General features: G+C 31.7%; 1 protein-coding gene across 1 annotated transcript; it reads right to left on the reverse strand.

Annotated features, from left to right (window-relative positions):
• Positions 1-1,345: 1,345 nt before the first annotated feature.
• LOC21410444 (ankyrin repeat and SAM domain-containing protein 6) lies at positions 1,346-4,694 on the reverse strand. Its single transcript, XM_024168188.1, has 7 exons — positions 4,410-4,694; positions 3,940-4,088; positions 3,716-3,765; positions 3,026-3,579; positions 2,835-2,915; positions 2,427-2,489; positions 1,346-1,865 (listed from the first exon to the last, which is right to left on the reverse strand). The coding sequence occupies exons 1-7, from the start codon at positions 4,461-4,463 to the stop codon at positions 1,809-1,811; spliced, it is 1,008 nt and encodes a 335-aa protein (XP_024023956.1). The 5' UTR covers positions 4,464-4,694; the 3' UTR covers positions 1,346-1,808.
• Between the last annotated feature and the right edge of the window lie 14,295 nt (positions 4,695-18,989).

Genomic DNA, 18,989 nt, shown 5'->3' on the forward strand with positions numbered 1-18,989 from the left:
AAATAATAATGAAAAGGAAACTGACGCAATAAAGTATGAGAAATAATGGATTACCTTGTGAACTTAGCGATCCAAAAACCAACGAAACTAATGTGCGTAGGAAGGACATAGCAGTACAAGGTTGACTGCAATATGACTTATAAATTTAGGAAATCCCCCATTTTCCGAGAAAGAACCAAGTGATTAAGGCACATAATCTAAATCTTTTTGTAATGCTTTATCATGGCGACTACGAACTATGTGGGACTTAATTATAATTATAATATGAAACTCGAAAGAGAAAACGCAAAGTACATAAACCAGATGCGTAATATCACCACCAATAAGCAATCAAGGATGTGATTTTGGAAACAAACAAGAAAGCGTCCGATTCGCAAAGCCATTTTAGTCAGCATTGACAAGGCCTACCATGTGTATTCTAGCACACTTTAGCTTGCAAGGAAAATATTAATCTGCTATAAAATATTGACATATGCTTGCAAGCATCCATTTCAAATACACAAAAGTCAAAAAAGCTTTGTTTAGGTTTTCAAGAGGATTTTTTGTCCTCTTTTTTCTCTCTCTCTTTTTTTTTTTTTTTTTTTTTTTTTTTTTTTTTTTTCTTTTTTTTTTTTCTTTTTTTTTTTTCTTTTTTTTTTTTCTTTTTTTTTTTTCTTTTTTTTTTTTCTTTTTTTTTTTTCTTTTTTTTTTTTCTTTTTTTTTTTTCTTTTTTTTTTTTTCCTTTTTTTTTTTCTCTCTTTTTTTTTTTTTTTTTTTTTTTTTTTTTTTTGGCATAATTGGACTTTTTATACATGTTATTTTTACTTGTTTGTTTTTCATTTATTTTCTTTCAAACTTTAAGAACAAAACCATTAACGTTATTCTCATAGCATCTTGAACAAGTACACTAAAAAGGAGAAAGAAAAAAGAAGAAGAAAAAGAAAGAGGTAGGCGTGTGAATACGGCCAATTGGCAATAGTTACCCACGTGCTTTATTTGAGAGAAAAGGGCCCGTTTAGTTGAGACGTAACGTTCAAACTTGTAATTTTAATTCATTCACTTTAATCTTGTGAGAGAATTATTGACGGAATTTTTGTTTTTAAAATTTTTATAAGTGAAAAACACTATAATAAAATTATAATTAAAGGTTTAAATACATCAACCAAGCGGGCCTGAAGGTGCATGAACTCAACAGACGGACAAATAAGTTGAAATGTGAAAATTTTCAGTTGGGTTTTCTTAGAACAATTGTTAAGGTAGGTACAAGGCAGAGCGTACCTACCAACCGAAAACGACACACCTGACTGTCGTTCGTTAACTTCCCATAGACATACTCACGCAGACCCTTTTGTTGACTTGACATATGCTCAAATAGACTATGACATAACTTTCTAAGAATTTTATAAACGCTCGTGTGCAACAAGCTTCAATAACGACTATACCATTCATGTGGACGTATATAATAAATCGTACACGAATATAAACATGATGCTTTTACCAACCAAGATTAGCTGATTCCAATTTACAAAATAGTAAGCGAAATTCCACTTCAGGTCATAAATGAGCAGGCAATTGAACGATATTCAGTGCAAAGAAAGGTTAAAACTCTAGATTTCAAAATTTCTTCCCAGGTCCCACTAGCTATTAGTAACAATAACAGAATGACTTTTTTATGCAAAAATGTGAGCTGATTTCAAAGATCACTTCATAACCCAATACGAGAATTAATACACAGCAGTCACCTCCTGTAATAGATCTGCACCTTCAAGCTCCCAGGATTAGACGTAGCAGAGACAATTCCATTGTATCTTGCTTTTAAGGTATAACAATCATGGTTGCCTTTTAGAACGAGGCAAGAGAGCGAGAAGAATCTTTTTCCTAGGCCCCTGCAAACAAACAATCGTATAAGAAGCAAATACCGGACTTGGTTCAAGAGCAAAGAAGTCAACTAAACCAGGTCAAGGATAAACAAGAACACATTAATAGGGAATACACGCGCACATGTGCAGAGCTTCTGTTAAAAGGCATTCTGTAATTAACTAACTAGCCAACTAAACTAGACCGTGCTATATCCATCACAATAACAAAGCACACCCAATGGTTGTAGGTTAGCAGCCTAGTTAAGGGTGCTTATTCTTGCATTGTTTACTGAATGCATAATCATGGGTAAAAAAAGGTTCCCATGCAGGACGTCAAACTCCAACTGATTACTTTTAGGTCCCTGGCATCGAATTGCTTGGCTATTGATGGACCAAACATGGTGAATATTGACATCGGCTACTACTGTACAGAAAAACATGAGTGCGCGTGCATGCGTGTACATCACACGTATTTGTCATGTGATAGTTCACTAATTCTATGCAGAAACCGTATAAACATCAAATAAGTAAAGCAGAACCACATAAAACAAATTAACAATCAATAACAGAAAAAGAAGAAAGAATGACCATGGGTATTCCCAGCTCTTTCAAGTCATTTTCTCCCATCTGCTTCAATGCAGTCATATCCACCTGAAAAATAAACCATCAACTCCATATAAGATGAAAAATGATTTGAAAATAAGACTGGGAGAAACAAATCAACATGAGAGACTGTAAACGAATAGAGAAAACTTAGATCTGACTATATCACATATCACCACAACTGCACGTTCCTTATTTGTTTGTTGGGGGCTTGGTGTGTATAGTGTGCAGCCAAAATTTTCACGACTGGGACTGGGCCCTTATTACCGGAGACATACTTAGGACATGCTTCTAAAAATTGCACAACTTAAGATAATAGGAAAATGAGATAGTTAACAACATAGTGACGCGTAAATAGCAGAAAATAAGAAATGACAAGTGCAAAAAACATACTTCCTCAGCCTTAAAAATAACAACATATTTTCCCAGTCCCAGTGAATGTAGCAAGCCATCAACAGTTTGTTGTTCCTCAACCTAGTAAAAGAACAACAAGTGAGAAAAGGAAAAGGAAATCAAGTAGCAGATAAGAAAACAGTGAAAATTGAAAAACAAATGACACTAAAAGCTCATAACAAGTCTCGTACCATGTATGGACTTTTTGATATGATGCTACTCAGCGGTGGAAGTTGGCTCATATTCGGTGCCACAGGCTTTAAAGGGCCAGGAGGTAATGCGGAATTTGATGTAAAACCTACAGTACCCATAGGCCTTGTCGTATCGATAACATCCTTACTCATATATGGAACTGATCTGACATCATCCATTGTCCTGTTTAATGGTCTCCTCGGAATTTCTTCCACGTTCCTTTGTGGAGAGAGACCCCTAGACGTACTTGGAATCCTATCTGGTGATCTTCGTCTTAGATGATCCACTGGCCAAGGCGAATATGAATTTCTATTTGAGTCTATCTTAGGTAAATCATCGGCACTTCTTGTTGAAGGAATTCGATCAAAGAAACCTGTCTCTTTTGGTTCAGGCAGGCGCTGCCGTACATCAGGAGTGGGCATCGGAGGCCTAACTGCCTTTTTCAGCTTATCACGAAGATCCTCAACCTTCCGGTCACCATTACTATGCGCTCTCCTAGAGGCATTTTTCCGCATGAGTTTTAACCGAAGGTCATCCTTACCAATGCGCACATCTTCATAATCCAAGCAATGATGAGTTACAAATGAAACAACAACTCAGAGATACAGTAACGCAGTGATAGAATCGACTCAAAAAATATAAGTAACGCAGTGACATCAATTCACATTCACAATATTTAAGCTTATTACCATTAGAACCGTTAGCTCTTGAACCCGATGTACTGATATCTCCTTGTTGGCTGCATTCAATACGGAAGAGAGTCAAGAGACAGAAAGTATCACCAAAGCTTGTGCCACAGTGTACAATTTCAGTTATATCTAACTCACGGTCACTAAAAATCCACAGCAGAGAAAACCAGAAACAAACATATTCAAGGCTACAAAAAAGCTAGAACAATGGGGGAATCACGCCCCGTTTGCTGCCGCCATTAAAAAGGCTTCCGTTTGGCAAGTGACCATCTCCACTACTTCCTAACCTATCTCTTACAGACCGCTTTGTCCCTACAGCAGGCATAGACTCATTGAAAGAAATATCTGACCCAGATGATTCCTTCTTCACTACCTGTAAAAACAGTATATTTTTTTACTTAAGCAAGAACACTAAAACCCTAACAATGTCCAAAATCGCATGAAACCAAACTTCACTGCGACGTTACTACTAAAATTTAGATAAATAAGTAACAATCACTGAAATTCATTCGCTTATTGATTAGTAGATAGATGCAATTCAAACGGGAGGCCGGCCATTTCTCTCCTTTTCTCGGAAGCCAAACGGACTTAACTAAATTCCCAAAATTTTACCAAAAAATCATTTAATCGAAATTTCGACAAAGCAAGCAATGTAAACCAGATTGGAAGTGAAAAGGTTTAAGGAATTACATACTTGGCCACTACGCCCAAGAGAAATGGTGACTCTGCCCCTGGAAGTCTCCGCCATGAATCAAAATCCAAAAACAAAAATAAAAGAATATAAACCCTAGCTAATCTGGAACCAAATGAAATCACAATCGACGAGAAGAAGACGAGGCATCAACGGCTAGGAGCCAAACCCTAAAGTCGTTCACCAAAAGGGAAAGCCTAAAAGGAAGCGGTTTCGTCTCTTCACTTTCTCGCTCTTTCTCGGGAAAAAGATCAAAGGCGCTTCTCTGGGTTGATTCGAAACAGAGAAATGGGGAAGCTCGGAAGCAAAAACGTTGTGTCGCTGATGAATGATGATTTGATTATCGAAAAAGGTCAAAGCGTGGACTCCCGAAAATGGGCCGCGATTGATCGGGATCATTAAACCATCAGCCTCAATACGGGACGTCCGATTAGAGGACTTATCCTAGGTTTTGTTTGGTATTGCTTTTTCCTCACAAAATCAGCTACAAGTAGCTTCTGCTTCTAGCAAAAACTGATTATAATGTTTAGTAAATCTCTTCAAAAGTATTTTTTAAAATTTTTTTCAATAATCTACAGTTAAAATAAAAAACAGCCTAAAGACAACTTTAATTTTTAGATTGTGCAGGAATCAATATAGTACAATTAATGAAACTTTCATAATACCCATAATACCCCTAATGAAATTTAAAATTTACAATCTTTCCCATCTAAAATTCATACTTATAATATAATATAATAGTAATATTGTAACAAATAATATCATAATTATATAATATGTTATTTAATAATAGTTTTATTGTATTATATTAAATATAACAATAAATATACATTATATTGTAATTATATATATTATATTATAGTATAATATAATATAATCGTTATTTTTAATTATTTCAGTTATTATTTTAATAATATTATTATATTTTATATCATAATTATATAATATGTTATTTAATAATAGTTTTATTGTATTATATTAAATATAACAATAAATATACATTATATTGTAATTATATATATTATATTATAGTATAATATAATATAATCGTTATTTTTAATTATTTCAGTTATTATTTTAATAATATTATTATATTTTATATCATAATTATATAATATGTTATTTAATAATAGTTTTATTGTATTATATTAAATATAACAATAAATATACATTATATTGTAATTATATATATTATATTATAGTATAATATAATATAATCGTTATTTTTAATTATTTCAGTTATTATTTTAATAATATTATTATATTTTATATCATAATTATATAATATGTTATTTAATAATAGTTTTATTGTATTATATTAAATATAACAATAAATATACATTATATTGTAATTATATATATTATATTATAATATAATATAATATAGTCGTAATTTTTCACTATCTACAGCAATTCAACCTCATAATTTACCAAACGTTATTACACTAATTTTGGAACCATCATAACTATTATAATTATAGTTTATCAAAACTCAGCTACTTTTTGTAACAACTGTTTCTTCCTTGAGCACAGCTAAAAGTAATTTTTCTAAAATCTACAGCACTACCAAACTAAGCCCTAGTATTTTTAGCAACTTTTTCTTTTGAAAATTCTACTTTTTGCAATCTATATGTTAGTTGGAGCTCTTTGTAAAAAATCATTTAATGAAAGATATTTTATTTACTAGATAATGTTCAAAGTTTTTAATTCGTAAAATGACTTCGAAACGATCACGCACAATTAATTTTTACATTTTATGGCCATTTGGTCATTCAATGTAAAAACTAAAAAAAGTCATTTTGTTAATAATTCACTTGCTTATATAATCATCTTAATAAATTTCTCTGATAGTAGTAGTGGTGTCAATTAAAACCCGACTAGATGGAACGATGTCCATTACCCAACCCACATAAAGACCCGAATCGAGTTGGGTATGTACCTTAGGCCTGAAAACATAACCATGTCGGGTTCATCTTTATTTTTTTGAGAAAATTACAGAATTTACCCTTAAGAGTGTATGAGTCTGGACTTTTACTCTTTATTATTGATAAATACCCTCTTGTTAGTGTAATTATTTAACTAAAAAAGTTATGAATCAAGAGTAAAAATTCTTATTCATACACTTTTAAAAGGTATTTATTAAAAAAATTCTTATTCATACACTTTTAAGAGATATTTATTAAGATTATTCTTATTTTTCTTATGTAAAATGCTCGAACTGACCCACGAGAGTTTCTAGGTCAAGTTCGGCTGACCATCTGCTCATAAGCCTTAGCTGACCTGACCCGTAAAAGAAACCGGGCACTTGTTTGTTTAACTTATATCTATTATAATGTTGTTTAAAAAAAAAAAAAAAAGTACCCCAATGCTTTGTTATTATAGCTATATTTCTTTATGTTCCTAAGTTTTTATTCAGGACAAGTATAAGAAAAAAAAATTAATAAAAAGTTAGAAAGCTCAAAATCTTGTGAGTTGGGAGAAACTTGTTTTTGTTACGAATTAATTATGCGTGGATGCTATTTAATATTTTATAACCTACTAACTTATGACTTTTGTTTTTGCCTTGTGATTCTTAGTCTATAAATAGATGATGCGTGAGAATATATTTTTCACACCGTTACATGTGAAAAGAAAGAATGGAAACTTACATGTATCTTATCTTTTTCAATTGTTCTTATTAGTTCCTTATAATATTTTATTGAGGAAAAACACACCTCTATATTCATGCAGTAGAAAAATAAATTAAACAAAAATAATATAAAAATAAAGAAGACAAAGATTTTAGTGGTTTGAAAAATTTTTCTATGTTCACGAGAGAAAAAAAAATTCACAGTTTCAGAATTATACAATCAACACACTTTCTCACTTTCTCATTGTCTCTCTCTACCCAAAACCCCCCTTACACCCTTTTATATCTCTCTCCACACTTTTTTCTCTCTCTCAAAAGTAGACACTATTTCTCTGTATTTTTCTCTGAGCACACTTTTCTTTAAGCACACAAAACTTTATACAAAATACTTATTTATAGACTCTTAATAACTATTTCCTAAAAACAAAAAAAAAGTAGCTTTTCTAAAAACACAAAATAGTAACTTCTCTAAAACAAATTTGAGGCACTTGCCTGACATATTTTAACTTTTGTTATTATCTTATAGCACGTTTATAAGCAAAAGTCTCTAATCACTCTTGTTGATCAAGGATTGCTTTAAGTTGTGCAAGATTTAGAGATCATATTGGATATTAGCCTCACCCCTTTGAACAGACATATGTGAAGTATTTTTGACATTGTCAAAATTATATCCTGAGGTAAAACATTTAATTCTTATAAGATCACTGTGTGTATATATATATATGTATATATATATATATATATATATATAATTTCGAGACAAGTTTCTATACTGTTGTTGTTGAGGCATATGTTTATCTATCATCTTTTCATTTGTGACTAGAAAGTTTGCCAAGAACATTTAAAAAGTGGCACACATTTAAAAGGTCGTCGGCTGGTCGCAAGAATTTTTAAATTACAATGTGATACCTCCAGATATCATGATAGGATATTATATCGGTTATCTATTGTCAACATTTTCTGTATCACGACACAATACCACTAAAGTATCAGACCAATTGCTAGCATGATTGTATAAGGGTAGATTTGATATTTTGAATATAATGGTATGACACGACATAACGTGACAATAGAACATTATCTGTAAATTTTTTTCCCGCATGACATAAGTTAATCCAAGACATGAATTATGTAGTTTAACAAAAAAAAAAAAAAAAGTCGTGAATTGTTTAAGGCAAAAATATGTAAAGAGCCCCATTGATTTCATTATGGCCCAAAGTTAAGCACTCTTGAGTGAGCTCTGGACGCCCAATTACAAGATCCAGTTGTTTCTTAAGATTTTTTGGGTGCCCAAAGAGATATGGATTTTTTTTTTTTTTTTTGCTTGAGAAAAGAGATATGGAATTAGTGTGCCGCTAATAACTACTAAAACCATATTTTGTGGGGGCATAAATAAGTACAAAATAAATTTAAAACTAAAATAAGAACATGTTAATAACAAATTAACAAAATTACATTAGTTGTCCTGTAATCAATAAGCCGCTTTTATATTTGAAAGCGTAGCACAATTTATGGCAATATTACTGTAACAATAATGCTATCGGTACAATTATTTTAGGATTTACTAACATTACGTCAATTAAGTAAAAAGCTATTTGGGTACTTTTTTTTTTGCCTCAACGACAAAATAATGATGAAATATATAATTTTTCAAACGTTACACGTGATTTTTTAATATGTTGATCACAAGCTAATATTTAAATAGATCAATGTTGAATTTAACGATATATATATATATATACACGCATACATGTTATACATAGAAATTAGAGCTAGCGCCCCAAAATTAAGCAGCATAATAATCTCAATTCCATAAATAATGAGGACTAATTATAATTTGGTTTACTTGGTGCTAGGGCTGTTTATGGGTTGGGTTGGTGCGGGGTAGGACTTTTTATTCCCCCGTCTCAAAGGGTGCAGGTTGCACATATTTAGCCCTAACGATGTTAGAAAAATTTCATAACCCAATGATGTTTGAGTTGGGTTGGGGCGGTGCGGGTTGGGTTGGGTGGTTGGTTTCAACATTCAAAGAATCAAATACTCAAAGTTCAATCCAATATCAAACATGAAGCAAAGTAGTCCATCTAACATCAAACATAAAGCAAATATAAATTAGTCTACACTCATAAATTAGTCTTAAGATAAAGTAAACATAGAGGCTTAATTCAAACATGAAGAAACTAGAGAGTAGAAATGAGTTGCCTGCCTAGGATTAAATATTAGAAGAGGTAAGTTAGAGAGCGGGTTGAGTTGGGGTGTGCGGGCCATTATAGGCCCAACTCACACCTCGTCTTAAAACTTCAGGCCAGACATTGAATGGGCTACACACAAAAATTTAATACTAGAAATTACATTTATTGAGTTGGGTTGGGGTAGGGTGGGTTGGGCATGCGGGTTTATGAACAGCCCTACTTAGTGCATCATAGCTCAGGGCATCTTGTTGACACTGATCATCAGGGTACAGTACTACGCATGCAAGAGCCTAAAATATAAATGATTCACTCACTAATTACGAACTTACTAAATGATTCTAAATTCTGACCATGCAATCTTAGTCCTAGCTAGTTGCACTCCATGAACAAAGCAATTTGAATAATACAGGTAAAAAGAAGAAGAAGAAAAAAAAGTACGAAAGGTAAGAACTAATCCAAAGTATATAACTGACTAACAAATTAAAAAAGCTCTATTTTCTGTGTCTGTCTCTGTGTATTGAAGAAATTAATTCCTTATTTTCCATTCTGTATTAGATATACAACATTTATAGTATACGTTAGCTAGAAGTAATTAAAAAATGCTCTCAACTTCATGATTTTTGTTAATTAATTCGATAATGAAGAGCACATGAAGAAACTATTGGCTATGTTTGGAATTGATCCCCTTTTTGTTTTTCACTTTTTCGAGAAAGAAAAAATGAAAACATTCTCAAAACGGTGCAACAAAGATAAAAAAGAGAAATGAAAATGATTTTTTAATTTAGTGTAAAATGAGAGAGAAATGAAAAACGACTTTTAGTCGTTTTTCATTTTTCATTTTTATTTTCTCCTCTCTCGAGCAGAGAGAGAGAAAGAGAGACATTAATGAGTTTTTTTATACTGAAAATAATCTCTTGATAAAACTACCAAACGCATTTTTAAAAATGATTTCTGTCTGAGATTGAAAATATTTTCATTTTCCTTTTCATACAAAAAATAAAATTATTTTAGAACGAGTTCTAAACGCACCCATTGCTTCTCATAGCAACGGAGGTAAGTCCGCGGACAAGAGAGGGATAAGTTTTAAGGTATGTAAATGAGAGTTATATATTTCTCAAAAAAAGAAACTGAGTTATATATATAAATTGATCCACCATTATTATAACTCCCACCAAAATATAAATGCAGTAAAAAAAAAAGAACAGAAAAACAACATGATTCAGTCGCAAAATCTTATAATCAGCATAGACAATACATATACGTATATATGTACACACACGTGATACATGTAATATACTAATATGCTTGTGTTTATATATACATGTTAATCTAGTACTTATCTCCATTAGAGAATTTCAGATCTGAACAAAGATAACGAGAAAACATATATAAGTAATTACTTACTATATATATTATAGAAGATGATATGTGTATATACTTGCTTGAATATGCATATATCAGAATACACAGAATTCATCGACTAAATTTAGAGCATGCATGGTTTGTCTCCACCGAAACTTTTGGGGATTATCTGGATCTATATTTCAAGCTCTTAAAGATTTACTTCTCGGTGTTCACATATCCGTGTCTATTTATTGTGAGTGAAATTAATTCGATAAGTGAAAAAAAAATGAATAGTATATACGAACCCTAGTTAGAGTACTAATTGAGACTAGATCATAGCGGATCTAGCGTTTTAAAAATTGTACAAGTCACTTTAATTCAATAAAAAACAGAATATATACATATACATATACATATACATATACATATATATATATACTGATCAGTATATATATGCATATATGATTGCCATAGGTGCAAATAGATCATGCATAGTCCAGAAACCCTTATTCAGAAACGTTGCATCCATTAGTTAATCAATTCCAAAACATGGTCACGTTATTAATTTTTGCTGAACAAGTAATACAGATCACAATAATATTGAAATTAAGAGAGGCACAGATCAGAAGAGACTTTGAATATTCATGATCATATTCGTTTACAAGCGCACACTATATTCATGGCAGAATTAAAGCTTCTTGATCTCATCACCTGAAAATTAAACATATACCTGAAATATTCCTCACGACTTAGATAAGAAAACACAACCAAGAACAGTACTCATCACGAATATTGTAGCTAGAACTGCTTGATCTATATAGCAAACGATATTTATATAAATCGATATCGGACCGTAACGCTTCAATTCCCCAAGAGAAGAGAGAAGAGAGAAGAGAGAAGAGAAGAAACTAACCTATCAACATCATCAAGGCCTGCGAAAAGGAAATAATAAGAGATTAAATTACCCAATATTATTGATCATCACTCACGGTAGACAAAGATCATGAAGAATTAGCAACATGGGGTGATCATGATGGGCATGGCCGTAGGGTTTCTTCTTCTTGAGCGAAGCCATCTTCATGATCTGATCTTCTAAGCCCTATATCTCTCTCTCTTTCTTTTTCTCTTTTTCTTTCTAATTTTAGGTTTGATGCTTGAGATGAGTGGTGGTGACGGTGGTTTTTGTGGGGTTGTAGTTGTTGGGTGGTAAAAGGAGGTGGGATTGTGATGATGAAAGTGAGGGATTAATGATGAGATCAGGAAGAGAGCAGAGGGCATGATGATTGCTGCGACTTCAGAGAGAGAGAGAGAGAGAGAGAGAGAGAGAGAGAGAGAGAGAGATATGGAATTCCAAAGTGTTGGGGTGCTAAATTTGTTAGAGGAGAGCTTGATGGCTAGATATAACTTTGTTTCACATGGCCGATAACTATCATGAAGCTACAATGATACTGTCTTCTCTCTCTCTCTCTCTCTCTCTCTCTCTCTCTCTCTCTCTCTCTCTCTCTCTCTCTCTCTCTCTTTCTCTCTCTCTCTCTCCCAAAAATTTCCTAGTTTGACTCTTTAGAGAGCTAGAGGAGGAGAAAGCTATATCACTTAAGAAATGCTGCTTTGTTTTATCATTTTTACTTCTCAAAAGGAAATAAATTAGCGAGAGATTGTCTAATGCGCCTCATGGGTAGTGAAAAATAAATAATAAATAAATAAAAGTCGTAACGTATATACGACGACTTTACAACCGTGATTAAAAGTTGTTAGCACTTAGCTCATTCTAGAAAAGAGAAAAAAAAACTAATGAAAAAAAAAAAAAATCGAAGATGCTATTGAAAGGCACTAGCTATTATAATTACCTTTTTTGTTCTTTCTTTATTTCAAATATTTATTCGATCATTTGGCGCTGATAATTTTATTGATCTTCTATATGTCTAACAGATATAGGTTTTTTTTAATTGAATTTGGGGTGCAGTATATTTGTTTTGAATACATACGCACATATATACCTACACAATGTATATATATACATACATATTTTCACGAGTACATAATGAAGGGAGCTATTAATGGCTAGATCAACCACACATTTAATTTTTGGGGAAAAATGGGAATTAATATTTTTTTTTTAAAATTCCCTTTGGAACTTGAATTCGGGAGTACTAAATATATTGGAAACAACCCAAACGCCTACTATTTAAGCACAAATTGAGTTATAGTCTCATGATTTGACAAAAATTGAGACTTGTTACTTATGCATGTGATGCAATAATAAAGAAATTAATCAGGATAATTCTTGCCTTCGCATATATATAATTCAATGAGAAAAGTATTATATTCTTTCCTCAATTCTTACTCCAGAATGACATCCTACATTTTCCTTTTTTAATTAATATATATGCTTTTCTGGACTAATTACCGAAATGTTATGCAAATCAAGTATATGTGTGTGTGTTTGTGTACTGTGTATAGCCAACATTTAAAGTCATATATAAAATATACGAGAGTACAAATTAATAAAAGAAACTCACACATAATGGTCGTGTTTGAAATTGATCCCATTTTTGTTTTTCACGTTTTTCGAGAAAGAAAAATGAAAACGTTTCCAAAACGGCATTAAAAAAGATAAAAAACGAAAATAAAAATGATTTTTTGGTTTAGTGCAAAATGTGAGAGAAATGAAAAACGACTTTTAGTCATTTTTCATTTTTTATTTTCGTTTTCTCCTCTCTCGAGCAGATAAAGAGAAAGAGAGATATTAATGAGTTTTTTTTTTACAGTGAAAGCAATCTCTTGATAAAACTACCAAACACATTTTCAAAAATGATTTATGTCTGAGATTGAAAACGTTTTCATTTTCATTTTCATACAAAAAATAAAATTATTTTAGAACGAGTTCTAAACGTGTCCAATAGTTCTTTATGTATAGGCCGCGTGCTTGCAAAGCTTTAATAGTCATTTCTTTCTTTTTCTTTTTTTTTTTTTGGTTTGAGGAACATCGCAATATTCGTTTGGATTTGTGGACATATATGAATAGGAAAAGCTTATTTGCTAATTCTTTCATTGCAAGCTGCAACTTGCAGCCAACTCCAAAATTGTGTGACAGTTTCCTTTACATAAAAATTCATAAACTTTAGTTGATGATAATGATTACGAGAATGATCAGTAATGTTAATGATGATATATTCGAGCCTATAGCTAATTAACAACCTTCTTCCTATGTTGAAAATGATTCATGTTAATAATGATATACACACACATGCCTATATCTTAAGAACCTTCTTCGTTCCTTATAAAGAGGTAGAATTTGAAAGTGAAAGTTCACCAGATATATTTCCAATATATGCACCCAGATAATTAAGTATTTTTTTATGTGTAATTATTCAACACGTCTCTAATTTTGCCCTAAATAGGGCAAGTACACACACACACACACACACACATATATATATATATATATAAGTATTTTGCTCCTTTTAACTGTTTGTGGCCTATTTATAAACTTGACTCTTTTTTTTTCTTTTTTCTTTTTTTTTTTCGCTTGGAAGTACCTTTCCGACGAATTATATTAAACAAGTTTGGTGACATTGGATTCTCTCTGTACATATATTATTTGCACCAAACATAGGCAACCAATATACTTCCACTTTGTCCCCCAACTTGAAATTAAGTGTATCTTCATAAAGAAACAAATAATTATAAGGGTCTACTTTGCACTGATTGAATCATAGATTAAATGTCGCAATTATTTTCTGAAAGGATATTCAAATATTTCAATTATTAAAACAGGAATGAATTGATAGGCGATTGATCCCACCGTTTTATAACATTCTTACATATTTTAATGGTTTATGTTTGACCCTAATGAAGTCACCATATTTACTGGACTAAACTCTTTTTCTCGCTCTCTTTCTTTGAATATCTGTATAATGCAAAAAAAAAAAAAAAAAAAAAAAAAAAAAAAAAAAGGTGGCCCCAATGCCCATTATATAATCGGCACATTATAATTTTGGCCCAATGCCCATTATATAATCGGCACATTATAATTTGACCTTCTTAAGGCTACTATTTCTGTCGTTTCGTTGATACATAAAAAGGTGAAGAAAAAGTTTGAACCACCAATGTTTACTTTTCAGCTGAGTGAACGAGGTTGCCATAGCTAAGGTAGCAAAATGAATATGGAGCAGAAAGTGAGGCTTTAAATTAAATATTAAAAGTAGATACTATAGATTTCAAATCTCTCAATATATCCCTTACCATATATCTACAGTTTGGAGGTCCATTTTTCTTTTTGTCTTCTTTTTCTTTTTCCTTTTAACCAAAAAGTCGGAACTAAAGCTAAAAGAAATCCCCATGACATTGAAACATGTTGGGGAAGCTAATGATATCATGAACGGATCAGATCAAGCTAAAAGAAAATCAAAAGAAGCTACAAAGTGTCCTTAAAGAGGTTTTTATGTCGTTTACTGCGAAACACACACGGGATATACCCTAAACAGTACTGTTTAGAAGTGGGATGCCTTTTGTTTTTTGTTTATTATTATTATTATTATTATTATTATTTTTACAGTTTAATGAAGAAGCAAAAATTCATGAGAAAATTGTGTTGAACTTAAACGTAAAGTGCATCGGTCTAAAATTTTATCTTTTAAATTTGATTAATATAATTATTTAACTAATTAAAAATAATATTAATTAAAAATAAAAAATAAAAATCTATATTTATACACTTTAAGAAATATTTATCTCATTTTTCTTTTACAATAACCTCTACATAAGCTACAACGCAGTATATACCAATTACTAATGTTAAATCTCTTTCAAGTTTCTACCAAACAGATAAAAGAGAAAGGAAGATGCGAAGAAGAAATTCTTTTTGGGTAACGTATTTCAAAAATCAAATTGCTGCAGGTAAAAAAAAGCTGATGCCAATCTATGCAAATTTGTCATCGCAATGATTATGACTCCATTTGTTGAGGCAAACCAAAAAGTCGCACAATGTTTGGTACGTAGGGGCAAGCATATAGAATATAGACACACACCCAAGATCAGGCCAAGAGCCACCACGTTAGGCTTCACGTCAATTTTCTGCCATTTGACTGCTTTAAGAGATGTCCAATCATCATGCAACGCGTGGCAACGCAGAGACCTAGGGCACACCTGATAACGGATCATAAGAAAGAAGCGAGGGATTTGCGGTGCCATGCCCATGAGAATGTCGGGGTAAAGTAAGAAAAATTGCTTGTGTGAGAGTAGTAGATAACGTAGGACTTAGGAATCCTTCTCTTAAGTCAAACCTATTAGTTGACTTTTGTAACATATTAGCTAGCTCCTTCCTCATTTGGGGAATGGGTTCTTATATAGTACCTTTACATTATAAATTTGTAAATTTGTTTCATATATTTAAATTTAAATTATTAATTCTATTACAGAGTAAAATTCTCATATAAAATTTAAATTTTAAACATCAAAATAAAAAATTATGAGTTTGAGTATACCTCTCAAACGAGTCCTAAATCTAGTATAACTTTTATAACCTTAACACTCAAAATTAGTAAATATATATATATATATATATATATTATTGTATTTTCTTTACGTTACAAGTCTATCATATCTTATCCAACTTTAATTTTCAAACCTTTCAAGTTTCAAAATAAAAAATAAAAAGAACAAATTATCGTATCTTTTGACACTATAAAAAGTTCCTTAATTCGTGTGAAATTGTAACTAATACCCTAATTTTAAATCCTAAAGGTAGTAAATAGTAGTTTAAAATTTGGATTTATCACTTATACCCCCTGAATTTTAGGGTCATTCTCAGTTTGCCCCCTTTAACTTTAAAAACTCTCATTTTACTCCTTGAAGTTTGAATTCTTTTCACTTAAATCCTTTTGTTGTAATTTTTGCTAAAAACAGATAGAAAATAAAGAAAACAATACAGTCACACGGTCTTTCTGTTTAGATTTATGTTAAAAATAAACATATAGAGAACCACATGACCACGCGTAACTCCCAATTTTTCCGTTTGATTTTAACATAAATTACAATAAAAGGGGTTAAGTGAGAATAATTCAAAGTTTATGGGGCAAAGTAAGAGTTTCTAAAATCCAGGAGGTAAACTGAGAATGATCCTAAAATTTAGGAGTATCAGTAAGAATAATCCTTCAATTTTAAAAGAAAATTGTAAGAATAAAAAAATAAATTGGTCGCTAGAAAATAAGTAATTATTGTGTAAGGAAAAAAAATATTACATATTGATTAAAAAAATATATAACCTTCATGCAAATAAATTTAGCAACTTCTCAATTTTTCAAATTTGATTGGAGAGTAAACTGGGAAATACCAACTTGCTCGTGGAATAAATCTAGTAAATATCGAATTTATTAAAATTAGTCACAAGATAAATCTGAATAAATTTTGAATACACCAAATTTAGTCATAGCTTAAATTTGATAGATTTCGAACTTACTTCTATTTACTAACTACTAAAATAATTTTCACACATTTTTATCCTGAGGAAAATATTATTTACCTCCTCCTTTATATATAATATGGATTAATGACACAAATATCTAAACTTTGGAAGATGTGTTAACTTTGAAAGATGAGATCTACAATTTCATTTTATTATAAAATATGTACAAAATATTACGTATAATGACACTATTGCCCCCAGTAACGAAGTATATATGAATATTGCAACTCTATGATAATGTTGTTGGAAAATACGGCATTGAGTACGCAACAAAATTTTAAAAAATTTAAATCAATGTTAAAGCTAATCAAGAACATGTTCATTATGCTATATAACATAAATACTAAATATCTAAATCATACTTTTTGAGATTTAGGAAACTGCACGTCTGACCGATCAAAGTGTTCCAAACAGCAACCGGAAGAGCCTTAACCAACTGGTCTTCTTTGCTATTCTCGTTTCCATGATCGGAGTGCGGGTGAGCACATGTTGTTCAATCTCCTCTTGGTATTCTTGAACTCCTTCCAACCACAAGAGAGCCAAAGGAAAAATCGTTCTTGAGAATTAAACAATTTTTCCTCTTAGGAATCTTTTGTCAATAGCTTCTAAAAAGTCTCTCAAGTGACCTAATGAATAATGTGACTTAATAGGCTATTTGTAGTGTTTAAGAATTCATATTTCCGTAACAATTAGGTTTCTCAAAGTTTATCTCGCTTACAGAGTCAGTTTCGCCACGTCAGCATGCGTTACACGTTACAACCGGCCGACTGGTGACAGAGACGTTATAACTCACCGGTCGACCTGTTTTCATGAACCAGTTTACCCGACAGGTCGACCTGTCTTCATGAAGCGGTCTACCCGACTGGTCGACCTGTCTGCATTGACGAAACTTATTTTCCTAGTTTTTCAGCACGAGAAAGTTGCATAGAGCCTCAATTTTGATTCAAGCAACCCAATAGAGAAGTTGCATGATCAAAATAGTCATATAATAGTCTTCCCATATTAAACAACTCTTAAAATAATAATTCAACCAATTTATCTAGAATTAATTTATCAATTAATTCACCCGATAAATCACTCATGAATTAACCAATCTCATATAAACTTTGAACCTCTTTTACGGAAATAACACAAGTTACCAATATGTAGGAAATACACCGTATCGTTACAGGAAATTATGTGAGCTAGCAAAAGGACCCGGTGGACATATATAAATCAAGCTCCTATAATCACAATGCTACTTGTAAACCAGCAAGTCCGTCTCATGATTATAAAACTCTAGCGTTACTCCACTAAAAGCCTAGAGCTGCACTCTCGATTTATATAGCATATTTACAAAGCTCTGAATAGCTCTCGTCCATGACTCAATATATTAGTGTATGATCCCCATAAGATATCCATAATCAACTTGAGGTTAAGTTCCGTTTTACCTTCCCGATTACATTTATCTTATGTTCCCTTATCACACCATCGGAAAAACCACTATTCGTATCATTACAAATAGTAAACCATTAGATAACACAGAATAGTCTAGTGGCCAAGTGCTCGTATTTTCCAATCCACAGATAATGCATAAGAGGATATCATTGACTCTTTGTAGGAGCTATGGATTCCACTATCTATGAATAACAAATCCACACATACACGAGTCATACCCTCAATGTACCGATAAGCGTACCTTTAAATAATGTCAGGATGTCACCATTTAGTACATCAAAAGATACAAATCAAGCATATGGGTTCATTATCTATCTCAGGATTAAGATGATAATATATAATTCGTCAAAAATGAATTATTTTATTCAAACAGAATAATTAATTGAAACAATTCAACTTTGGTCCGATACAATATAGATTTCACCATTAGAAACTATATCAATATCTCTACCTACGGAGTCCCGCCTCCGACGACCATGACAAACCGTCTCCGTTAGGAAGTAGACGACATAGCA

The sequence above is a fragment of the Morus notabilis genome, unplaced genomic scaffold (genome assembly GCF_000414095.1).
Source record: "Morus notabilis unplaced genomic scaffold, ASM41409v2 Scaffold99, whole genome shotgun sequence".
NCBI lineage: Eukaryota > Viridiplantae > Streptophyta > Magnoliopsida > Rosales > Moraceae > Morus > Morus notabilis.